The following is a 12,721-nucleotide window of genomic DNA, read 5'->3' as shown; positions in this document are numbered from 1 at the left end:
GAAAGCTTGAGGGGATCTCAGGCCTGAGGAAAAACCTGTCTTGGCACATCGGCAACCTATCCTGTGCCTACCAGTGGGAAGCTCTGCTAGAATTTTGGGAGTATGCCTGCAGTAAATGCTGCTTCTATGTGGACCACTGTGATATGGAGCCTCTGGGATATTTGCCTTGTAGGATCCACCACTGGTGTCACTCATCCTGTGGACTCCAGCTTCCAGCCGCCTGTTTTGTTTCTTGCTCCCAGACTGTTGTTACTAAGAATAATTACCAGATTTTCTTCAGTCATTATTTGTGCTTTCTTTGCCTTTGTAAATTCTTCTCAAATAAGTGGATTGGAGTGAACTAACATTTAGTGTTTTGAATTAGATGAAGAAAATTGTATTTAATTTTCTTACCCAAGAGACCTTCCATTTTCTCTGAGAACTTTTTCTTGTGATGAAATTCTTTAGGCATTTTTATTATCAGATACAGATGTGATTCATTTAGTGCCAAGGACAACTACAGGTTTCAGATTTTTGCAGCTTTAGCAATTACCTTAATTATAGAGCATAGGCTGTAAATGAGAAGATTTTAATAAATGAATTTTCCATGGCTTTGATGGGAATTAATTTGATAATAAGGTGCTAGTTTTTAAAAGTCATGATCTGTACATCTGTATCAAATATTTATGGCAGGGATAGAGCAGCACTATTTCCTTGTTTGGTTTTCTGCAGCAAACCCTACATTTATAAAAATGGTATGATGTTTTTTTCTTTTTACCGTTGAGGTGCTATTTGGTTTATCAGAAAATTATTTGGGGCAGGAAAGGGGGAAGATTGAGAAGATTTCCAGCAAAGAGTGCTAGTTGCTACATGTCCAGCCTATGGTAGGACTTCTGTAGAGTTGGAGGAGGTGTGGAGGAGGAAGAAAAGATAGGTGTGTAATTAGAAAGAAGAGCAGAGAAAATGTCTGTCTTTAATCTTTTCCATTTGAGGGATGTCTCCATGGAGATCAGGTGGGTGTTGAGGAGTTTTATTTATTGGAGGCTGAGGCTTATTCCTCAGGTTTGCTTCTTGAACTTTAGAGGGATGAAGCCAAGCCCCATGGCCCATGAATGCTGAAGAATAACCCAAATTTGGAAAAATCAGGGCTTTGGCAGAACAGGACAAAAGCCTAGAAAGGTAAAAAAGAATTCTCATCTTAGTCTTCTACCTCTCTGGTTCAGTATTTTAATGTACAAAGCAGTTTTTCTTTCTGTGAAATAAAACTTGGGCTTGTGAAACTTTGAAGAAAGTTCTTTCTCCAATATTTTTCCATTTTCATTTGCCTTCCTTTTATTTATTTTGGACTCATATCTTGATCTATGATCTTAGCCTTGAGAATTAGCACACATAAAACCATTCAGATGCATTGGATATTCCTGAGGATGTCTATGACTATGAGGCTGCTGCTCTACAGGTCTGCAAAACTGTGACGGTCTCCTTCACAGACAGGTGTAGGGCTCCTTATTTGAAAATTCCGAAAAGTACTTGTTCTCCCAAGGAACCACTAGGTAGCTTATCCATTCTGGTACTCTGTGACAAAAACCAAACATGAAAAAACCAGATGGAGTTTGGTTTACAGTGTGGGTCAGCAGCTGGGAAGGATCAGGAAATGGTGTTTCATCATAATCATGTTTAAGATATAAAATTATGAAGGATGTTAGGCTTCTTTTAGCATGTAAAGTAGAGTAAGGGTGGTGTTTGGATATGTACATTACAGATGCCTAAGATATTATGCAGGGATTGATTTCTTTTATAGTAACATTTATGACCTGGATAGTAGTGGGCCTTTTCCTTTATGATTTTAGTTATACCATCTGCCTTTTAATATAAACTTGCTAAGATTTCTACTTCTGGCTTAGGTGGGTTTGGAAATGATTTCAGATCTCCCACATCCCTTCCTCCCCATCTTCTAAAATAGGACTTTGCATAATTAAGTAGTATCAGAGGATAAGATTGGAGGTGGGAAAACCTCCCCACTGATCCCAGCTCCTCTGTACAAATTGTGTGGCCTTGGGAAGGTTACCCACCCTCCTACAAACCCCAGTTTCTTGTTCTTGTGAAATGAGAATAACATTACTAATTTTGTAGTATTGTTGCAAGAATTCAATTACTTTAAATAATATAAAATTCCAGATATCTAGTAGTACCCTTCCCGCCATGTCCTAGAATATAAATTCATTTCTCTCATTGGTTTCCTTCTCCTCCCTCTATTTGCTTCCATGATTTCACTTAAAGTAAACCAGAAAAACCACAGAAATAAATTATTTGGATTTTTTTGTGGCCTTTTTACTTTTGCTAAGGAGTAATTCCAAAATTCCTGTTTTAGAATATTGACACTGCTGTTTGTACACAGTGCTCTCTTCTTCCCCAGCCCATACCCCTGTTTTTTCCTTTGGTCTCTGCAGAGAATAAAGATCTCTGTTTACATTAAAGTCTTGTAATTCTTTCTTGTCACCTTGCTTATGATCTATAGCCCCATTACCATCTCTATATGGTTGCTGCTAGAACTAAGTACCTTTGGGGCAGATTGCGGTTACTCTGCACTACCAAATTATAATGCTAAAATGAAGGTAGGCTTTGGTTTACAAGGCTACACCTAATTTTATGGTAAAATGGAGTTCAGGGATGCCTGGGTGGCTCAGCGATTGAGCATGTCTGCCTTTGGCTCAGGACATGATCCCGCGGTTCCATCCAAGGATCGAGTCCCACATCCGGCTCCCCACGGGGAGCCTGCTTCTCCCTCTGCCTATGTCTCTGCCTCTTTCTGTGTCTCTCATGAATAAATAAATAAAATCTTAAAAATAAAATAAAATAGAGTTCAGCTTAGGTAGAACTAGGGGAAGCCATTAGTGGACCCACATTGTTTTGGTAAGATGAAGTAGATGAGTGTAAGAATAAAAAGCTTTCTCAATTTAATGGAACAAATCAGTATATTAAAATAGGCAAACTATTTTCAGAATCTAGTCCTTCACATTGTAGTGGTCTTCTGCCATTTGAATCTCATGATACAGTGTGAAGGCTTTCTCTTAGATCTTTATAGCTCTTGTGTCATTTTCTTCTCTGGTCTTTCCATTCAGACATGCTTGGGACCCTCCATTTGCTGCATTGCCCAGGAAATCTGTAGGTCCAACTATGTCAACCCTCAGCCACAGAAGCACCTCCTCAAGAAGAGAGTATGAAGGAAGGGTTGAGTGAATGGTTGATTGAGTAAATGCACTCTTTCTAAGTAGTTACAGCTCATATGTCTTCTGATAGTTCCCTGGGTTTCTAGCAGGCACGTGTCCCATTGTTGTTAAGTAAAGCCCGGTATGTATGTTTGACAAGTTAGCAGCATGGCAGCTCTGCTTGCTCCCCAGCCCTGCCGCTGTCTCAGGGATTGTTTGGTTTGGCAGTTGGCCAGCTCTCTGCTATAAGATGCATTTCCTTGACAGGACAAAGTGCGGAGCCGCATTAGCTGCAAAGTTTACAAAGGTTAGCTAAACACACACAATAAATATTAATAAACAAAAAAGGCCCACCCACCTTTGACTTTGAATTCTGTTTCTTCATTCCGTGTCTTGGAATCCCTGTAGTATTTGATTAATAACCAGTCTTAGGGTAATTGAGCCTTAAGTATCCTTTGCCTAAGTTAGACTGCTCACAGAGCCCTCATTGGCTGCTTTGGTGACTCATTGCCACAGTGGATGGAGCTCTGGGATGACTGTTTAGTTCAAGGGGTCTTATTTGCATTCTCCTTGCTTCCATGTGGAAAGGCGGGTAGATGTGCTTCTCCATGGGCATTTATGCTGACCAGCCATGTGTGTGTCTAACAGCTCTGGAGGGCAAAGGATGTGAACAGGAATAGAGAGAGGTACAGTGCCCGGAGCTTGGACTCCCTAGAAAGTAATCAGACCTTGGTCTGTTGGCCTGGGCAGTTGCCTCTCTAACATTTACACCCTTAGCGTAGAGGGAGAGAGTAACAGTAACCTGCTGCCCCTGGAAACTGCCTATTTGGCTGGGTGTCTTGGAATTTACCAGGCCTACATTGTGGATCCTTTCCAATTCTGCACCCTGCTTGCTTGAAAACATATTTGAGAACCAGTAATCTTAGACTGCTTAGCCAGACCTCTAGAGAACCAAGGAAGAGAAATAACTTTAATAGTATGTCCTTGAGATTGTCCTGGAGCCATTTGTGGATGGCTGGGATTTCTGAAGGCCCTTGAAAGCCCATCTTACTATTGTCTTTCGCTCTCTGGTTTATGCACATCCATCTTTCTCAGACCACATTAGGAAGGAATGAACCCTACTTTGTTTGTAGAATACTTGAGTTTGATAATGATCTAGAGAAATAAAATTATTCCCCATAGATAGTAATGATTTTAACTTGAAAATTATCTCTGACTCCACTTAGCCAAGCAATCCATTTAGGCTAGGGTGAACTCTAACTTTTAGCTCATTCCATTCACAAACATTGATTGAATACCATACACTAATCTAGGCATTTGGGATATAGTACCATCCCAAAGACACCAAGATCTCTGCCTACGTGGAAAATATGTTCATGTTGGGGAAGCAGATAATAAGCATAATTAACAATAAATTATATATTATGTTAAAAGGTGATACATGCTTTGGAAAAATGAAAAAAGCGGAGTAAGGTAACTTGTGGGGTACAGTTTTAAATGGGACACTCTTGGCGTGATGACGTATAACCATTGACTTGAAGGAACTGAGTATTGTCTTGGATGAACTTATTCTAGGTAGGGTTTATGAAGTTACATTTGTGACTCTTCTCATGTTTCCATATACCTGGCTGTGACCATTTGGAGATTTCCAGTGGTCAAGGCATGGTTCTCAAATGAATCTCAGTAACAAAGCGCCTATAAGTCAGGCTGTGCTTTGTAGATCATCAACTGTTGATAAACTTAATTCCATCTTACCAACCAAGCACAGTTTTATAAAATAAAATGTGTCTTTTATATTCATGTATTATGAAGTAGATTTCGCAAGCATATATACAAAATGGCAACCCTCCCCCAAAAGCCAAACTGTATACGATATACTATTTTCAAGGACTTTTGTTCATATTCACTCACTATTGTATGTTTTATCATCTTTTAGCTAGTGGACACTAGATAGCAGGCATCATAGATTTAGGAAAAATTGTGGAAAGAAAACCTAAAATTGTAAAAATCCTACCCTTTTAACTTAATTTTACACCCTAACCCCAGCGACCGGGAAAACATAGCTACTCTGATTTTATTTTCTCAGTAGAACATCTCAGCTGTCTTCAGTGGTGCAGAACTTAAGAATGACTCTTGTAGAGTATTGTCAGACAAGAATTAGAAGTCCTGCAGACTCTTACATTTCCTCTTGAGCTCCTCATGAATGTCAGAGAAGAATTTGCAGCCATATAACTATATACATACTTTTTGCCAGTCAGGTGGGAGCCAGAATTTCTATCAAAGGGGATTGAGGAGACCTACAGATATTTTGTCTTAACAAAAGAATGGGCTGGTTAGGGAGAAGAAACCAGAGAAATTTAGCCTGAGATAAATTTGGGAGGCAGAAGTTTCATGATTTTCATTTTACTATTAGAACTTAAAATAATGGGGGATCCCTGGGTGGCGCAGCGGTTTGGCGCCTGCCTTTGGCCCAGGGCGCGATCCTGGAGACCCGGGATCGAATCCCACATCGGGCTCCCGGTGCATGGAGCCTGCTTCTCCCTCCGCCTGTGTCTCTGCCTCTCTCTCTCTCTCTCTGTGACTATCATAAATAAATAAAAATTAAAAAAAAAAAAATTAAAAAAAAAAAAAAAAGAACTTAAAATAATGGGATGCCTTGGTGGCTCAGTGGTTGAGCGTGTTTGCCTTTGGCTTAGGGCATGATCCCGGAGTTCTGGGATTGAGTACCGCATCAGGCTCCCTGCAAGGAGCCTGCTTCTCCCTCTGCCTATGTCTCTGCCTTCTCTCTGTGTCTCTCATGAATAAATAAATAAAATTTTTAAAAAAACTGAAAATAGTGGTAGTTAATTGTACCGTTTTATCCTTAGTCCCTGTATGTTGCTTGGCATATGATGGTTCTTAATAAATCTTGAATTGATGTTTCCGCTCATTACTTGTTCTATCAGAGTGAGATCTGCAGCACCTAGCACATGGTGTCTCTGTGTACCAATTTTAGCTTCCATCTCTCTCCCCCTTCATTCCATCCCTGCTGAACCTCCCACCTCAGCCCTCTTACTGCAGACAAAAATTAAAAACAGGTTGTAGTTCTCACTGAGAATTCATTCTTTTTGACCCCAGAGCACCACTTATTTTCCTTACCAGTAATGAATTCAAAGGATCATAACTTCCAGTGAGCCTTCTCCTAAATAGTTTTTCATTCAGGTTAATGTCAAGCCTTTGTATGCTGTATCTCTGTTTTACTTCTGCTATTGTCCTGCTGGTTTATCTCATAGATAGGGAGATATTATTCAATGCCTGCAAATATGTGTTGTTCCTGAAAAAGCTTTATGAGATTTGGATCTTTGTGAACTAAAAACAATAACCACCTGGCTTCAATCTGCTGTCCAGAGGGACATATTGTGTGTATAAAAGCATGAAACACTGAGATCTAAATCTGCTTCAGTGGTAAGCAGAACTGAGTTATGCGGGTTTAGCATTCCAAGATGCCAGCCTCACATGGCAATGGAGCTGGGGAAGCCTAACTTTGTGGTTGCTAGGTTGTCAGGAAAAGGGAGGAGCAGTGTCAGGAAGGAACATCTTTTTCAATTTTAAAGAGTATCACACATATAATAAGTGATGGAATAGAACTTAACCTCAGGGACACAACCTTGTGGTTTAGAGGAAAATGTTCTACAAATTACAGGTACCTGTCAAGATGATACTTAGTGTAGTAAATAGTCATCAAAGTACCAGCAGGATTTTTCCAATTTTTATCTGGCTTCTTAAATTGATTACCATGCCTTTCTTTTTCAGAGTGTAGTCCGCTGCCTGTGGCATCCAAAGCTGAACCAAATCATGGTAGGAACTGGAAATGGATTGGCTAAAGTCTATTATGACCCCAACAAGAGCCAGAGGTATTTCATAAGTATTGCCTGTTTTAGATGGATGACAACAACTGGGGGAAGGGCTTCTCTTCCCACCCTGCTTTTATTTATTTCCCCCTTTGATGGAGATCCACTCTTTTAGAAAACGCAGCTGGCACAGAGTAAAGCCTCAAACTCCTGGTATTGTACTTTTAAGAGGATTTGGACATTGCCCTTGATCCATACAGAATTCAAAGTGAAAGTTTCCTGGGGATTTGCAGTTCTTTAGCTGAGATGTTGAGTGCAAAGGGGAAAAAAGTCTTGCCCACTTTGCATACCACCCTGGACATGGCATTAGCAGTGATACATGTAAGGGATTAACAAAGTAGAAGACTAACAACAGGAAATGGAAATAGCTGGTCTGTTTTGTTCCCTTTCTGTTTGGGCTTTTATCAGGTAGAGGCTTGGATTTTTGGAGTGCTTCTCTGCCAGCAGAAGGGGATAGCACAACTTATTTCCTTTCCGACCCCATGCCCACCCCAAATGCTAGACTTTAACATACCAATTTGTTTCAAAAATCTGAAAATTTCACTGGAGGCTCAATCAGTTACTCAATTATTTTCATTTTCTCTGGGCACAAAGGTGAACATTTGTCACCACCCCAAAAAAGGATAGTTTTGTTTCTCTTTTTAGATACAGTACTTGACTAGCTCTTCCTTTAGAGTAAACCTTGGTTAGCTAATATTAAAATTCACATGCTAAATTCATTAGGACCCCCCCCCCCCCCCCATAAACCTATTTTGAGGTCCCACATCCTTTTTGAGGAAAGGAAACTCATCCTCTCAATGAATATTCATTGCTATAATTTGGATCTGAATAGAAGCAGACAGTGCTGTTTTCCCTTGAAACTTTGTGGACTAATGTTTTAATCCTTGCCCTATAAAATAAAATTTTTACTGTTTAAGAACAAATAGGATTTTGTTTGTTTTTTAATAAAGAAATTGAAAATGCAATTAGAATGAGAGAGTGTTTCATTTGAGAAAACGATGAGTCGCATTTGATAGCACCCATTTGGAAGCTACTATGTTTGGAATCTTTAAGAAATTTTTGTATTTGTATTTGCTCCTCCTGAGAGGGATAGCTAATTATTGCTAAGGAGAAGTGAAATGTTATAATCAAACTTTTGGTTAATCCCACACATTCTTGGGCAGTTGCCCCGTGGCAGCACTGCCAAGCCGACTCAGTTCCAGACACTTGTACTCTTATATTTGAGATGTGGACAAATGCCAGTTGGGGTGTAGACCACCCAGGTTGCTTTCATCTGAGACATAAACTAAAATTTGAACCCTGTGACCTTCAGGGTAAAAAGGTTGGTTAATTTTGTTTGTATCTCTCTGAGATCTTAAATTTTAAGCTATTTCTATAAATTTCTCAAACTAATGTTCTGTTGCCCGTTACCTCTCCAATCCTTTTACTCAGTAGTAACCACTGACTGACAGACTTACTTTCCATAAATTTAATCCCTTATCACCAAGGCCCCATCTGTTGCTATCCCTTAGAAAGTCAAGGACTTGGCAAGATGGTGTGCACAGAGTGTGTTCCTGAAAGTATCTAATGTTTTTGACATGACTTTCTGTTTATAAGACCAAGTAAAGAAAATACTGTGCTTTTATGTGCCCCAGGGGAGCAAAATTATGTGTGGTTAAAACCCAGCGGAAGGCGAAACAAGCTGAGACTCTAACCCAGGACTACATCATCACCCGTAAGTTGTTAGCATGATCTCTCCATCATCTCTCTCCCTTCTACTATAGTGTGGTGTTGATCTCATGGCTTTAGAGACAGAAAAAGTCTTCAGAGTACAGGCGTATATTACACAATACCATGTAGACAGGACTGTGAGTCATGTAACAGCCAATCGCTTTAGCTTCTGTAACTCATCACAGAGACAGGGTAATTTCATGTAACTTTCAACCCAAAAGGGAAAAGCCTATTTGAGCTTAATGCATTACTCCATAGCAGCCTTTTAAAGAATAACAATCTGTTCTAAGAATAAACAAGAAAGAGTGCTGGTCTTGGAATCAGGAGACCTGGATTTGTCCAGTTCTACCAATGACTTGCAGCGTGATGTTGAACAACTGAACTTTATCAAGAGAGTGAGGAGACTAGGTGAAGGGTTTCCTTCAGTTCCCTCCAAGACTCTGTGACAGTAGTTCCAAAGACATTTGGACATAAAATGAACTACCTGGGGTACCAGAAATCTTACCAGAATAAGCAGCTTCTCTCAGGTTTGTCATACAACCTTGTTTTAACCTGGCAGATTTGTGTTTCCCAGAGCCAGAGCCTCAGACCTGTCACAGGTAGAAGCTAAAAAGGACATCTTGGATGCAGTAGCAGTTGTGATGAGCAGATACCCTGTGGACTTTACCAAGGTCTCAGTCTAAAGCCCAGGGGGCGCTATACTGCTGGGATTTTGTCCCTGGTGGTGGGTCTCCTGTAAGACCTAGTCCCTTGGAGCTTATGATCAGTAAGGAGATCCCATGACACTTTTTGCAAGAGCAGAAGTGTTAAAAGTCAGTGTCACAACCAGTCTAGCTCATGTAATTACATGCGGCCTACTTAAATTCCTCCAGTCGTTTGAAGTGAAAAGCTATTTTTCCCCCTCCTAAAAATACTGTTGTGTCGTGTTGCCCAACAGAATGACGGGTGGCTGTGTTTCACAGCTCCCCTGACTCAAGGCAGGCAGGTTTTACTGGTGAGTGAGATGGTCCTAGCCCAGCTGGTGCTCGGGGATGGAGGATACTGGAAGAGTTTCTGAGGTATTTTAGATGTTTCTGTCATTCATATTATAAATTCCTTTTGAACCCCTATTAATCCATTACCTTCTTTACCCCACTCCCCTGGAAAAAAAGTTTTATCTTTTAAAGGAGATTTTACTCAGCGTGTAAGGATCCAAAGAAATTATTCTGATACATTTTTTTGGTAAAGAAAAGATCATTATTTAATTTTTTTCCTCAAAAACCCTCTCGCTTTCCTGTGGAACATCACTATTTCCCTTTTACATTCATATATTCTTTTAAATTATAAAATTTATTTCTGACATTGAGTGAACAACTAATAGCAATTGGACAAGTACTACTTTGATTCTTATTCTTTTGTCCCCCGTATAGAAGTAGGGAAAAGTCTCCATCAAGTCACTGTGCCAGGAGATTCAGGCACCCCTGTGCACTCAGGGCAACCTTTATCCCAGTTTCAGTGGGATAAGTGTTCCTCCCTTCCGGTTACTCAGTGTTGTCAACTCCTCCTGAGAGGTGGTCACATTTCAGAAACGTGTGAAGTGATTCCAGTGTTTGTGAGGCGTCCGAGGAGACTTCAGGGCTGACAGGCAAACTGTTGGCATCATTCACATTTCGGTCCTGTAAGAAAAAATAAGGAGCAGTCCCATTAAATGTTTCATTTCAAAACCACAGAAATTAAGTTTAACTGCTACCCATGGTTTGGGAGATGGGGAACCTCACCAATGTTTCCGTGACACTATTTGACAGTATTTCCTGAGTGCCATTAGTTGCCAGGAGAGGTGAACAATGAAGTCTGGTCTCAAACAAAATTGGCTAATTGGTTACAGTAAGACTGTCTTTTATTATTAGATGAAGGCTGTCATTATGACTTCCATTTCATCTTCAAGTTAGTCATGCTTCAGCTATGTTTTTGGATGGAAGGGTTATTATTATAATAAAATTTTTCAAATGTGATTTCTCGTAGCTCATGCCTTGCCTATGTTCCGTGAGCCCCGCCAGCGGAGTACAAGGAAACAGCTGGAGAAGGACAGACTGGATCCCCTGAAGTCTCATAAACCCGAACCTCCTGTAGCAGGCCCAGGTGACTGTGATCTAGCTTGTGACCTGCAAAGGGGGTGGAGGGGCAGGGTGGGGTCACTGATAGAGAATTGGGAAGATCTTTTGCTCCTGGATGCTGCTTTGTCTTTGAGAGATTTTGCCACATAGTGGTTTTCAAACATTTGCTTTTTAGCATTGGAACTTTTTGCTTAAGGATGCAGAATCCTGGTGCATAAAACTGATAAAAATGGAGCTGCTGTGCATAGAGAGAAAGCCTGGAGTCCTTTCTGCTCGGTCTCTAACTTGAGCCCTTTTAGGTGACCTTGATGGAACTCTAGGGCTCCTGGAACTCATATTAAAACCACTGCTCTCGGGATCCCTGGGTGGCGCAGCAGTTTGGCGCTTGCCTTTGGCTCAGGGCGCGATCCTGGAGACCCGGGATCGAATCCCACGTCGGGCTCCCGGTGCATGGAGCCTGCTTCTCCCTCTGCCTGTGTCTCTGCCTCTCTCTCTCTCTGTGACTCTCGTAAATAAATAAAAATTAGAAAAAAAAATAAATAAAACCACTGCTCTCAATATTAGCTTCATATACAATATTTGGGTACTTTAACCAGAATCCAAGCTGGATTAGGTTTCACATAAGGGAAAAGTGGCCATCATTTAATTCTGTGTTGATAAAATGGAGCTGCCCATTCCCCTAGAGGATGAGTAATAGTCCTTAGAGTTTTTAAGAAAGTAGGTACCACCTCCTCCCAAAAGAAGACAGGAAGGAAGGAAGGAACAAACGAAGAAATGAAGGAAGGAAGAAACGAAGGAAGGAAGGACCAGAAGAAAGCGAGGCAGTGTTGGCTATTATATAACACATAGGTTTACTAGATCCCATTTTACTAGTTATTACTTGTGTGGTTTCCGTTTTCCTAGGCTCCTAAGCCTGTAGCTTTTGACTTGTTTATTCATCCTGAACCTGAGCCTACATCTATTTGGCCTGCTGCTTCAGCCTTGAAAACATTTCACATATCTATCTTAACTTTTTTTTTTTATTTTCTCTGCCATCATTCTAATCAAAGTTCCTAAATAATATTCTTACCTAGATTATTGAAAAGCCCTTCTAACTAGGCACCTTATCTCAAGTTGCTCTCTTTCCTTCCCAGCCTGCTTCCATCCATCTTCTATACAGCTTTTATCTCCAGCTCCTCTGGCTTATAAGCTCCCCACTGTCCATTTGAATTTCCAGAGAATCGTTCTCTGCAGTCTGACTCTAACCCACTTTTGAGCATTCCATCTCACTTCTCTCCTACTCTGATCTTCTGATGTGACTGTCAGTTCACTCCTGCCCATAAATCTCCATTGAATTGTCCTCTTTCTGTATTTTTGTTCTGAAACCATTCTGCTCATTCTGAAAATGACCTCTGCCTGCAAAGCTTTCCCAAATTGGATCCATCTCTCCTTAAAGACCTCCCCAACCACCTCAGCCTGAAAAGCTCTCTCCTTCCTCTAAGAACTATAATAGTTAGTGGCCACACAAATTGTTTCACAATTAATTATTTCCTACCTTATTTAGTTTCCTCTTATCTTGATTTATAGAATTAATCTTACAGCACAGTTTGGCTCTTCACATGTGTGTGTTTTAAATCTTCCTAAAAAGTCATTCATTTTTGAGTACTAGGCACCAGGCTAGCTGCGGGGATCCATCACGGAGCGAACCCCTGCCCTTACAGAGCTTTCTGTCTACTAGAGCGGTTCCAGTACTGTAAAATAATGTGAATCAGGGTATTCAACTCATTTGTTTTTTTCTTCTACAAGGTACTTGGAAGATGGCAATCCCTAAGATATGTTTAAAGCTAAGATAGACATTTAACAA

At 40.5% G+C, this 12,721-nt stretch overlaps 1 protein-coding gene across 2 annotated transcripts in view; it reads left to right on the top strand.

Moving 5' to 3' along the window:
- Window positions 1-12,721, top strand: part of WDR70 (WD repeat domain 70) — a 303,275-nt gene that overhangs the window by 268,184 nt on the left and 22,370 nt on the right. For both annotated transcript variants that reach the window (XM_072757062.1, XM_026016676.2), the window contains exons 14-16: window positions 6,978-7,078; window positions 8,710-8,789; window positions 10,787-10,903. In XM_072757062.1, the coding sequence (XP_072613163.1) occupies window positions 6,978-7,078; window positions 8,710-8,789; window positions 10,787-10,903 (298 nt within the window). The remainder of the gene's footprint in view (window positions 1-6,977; window positions 7,079-8,709; window positions 8,790-10,786; window positions 10,904-12,721) is intronic.

Source organism: Vulpes vulpes, chromosome 4 (genome assembly GCF_048418805.1).
Source record: "Vulpes vulpes isolate BD-2025 chromosome 4, VulVul3, whole genome shotgun sequence".
NCBI lineage: Eukaryota > Metazoa > Chordata > Mammalia > Carnivora > Canidae > Vulpes > Vulpes vulpes.
This window is presented reverse-complemented; position numbering and strand designations above follow the sequence as displayed.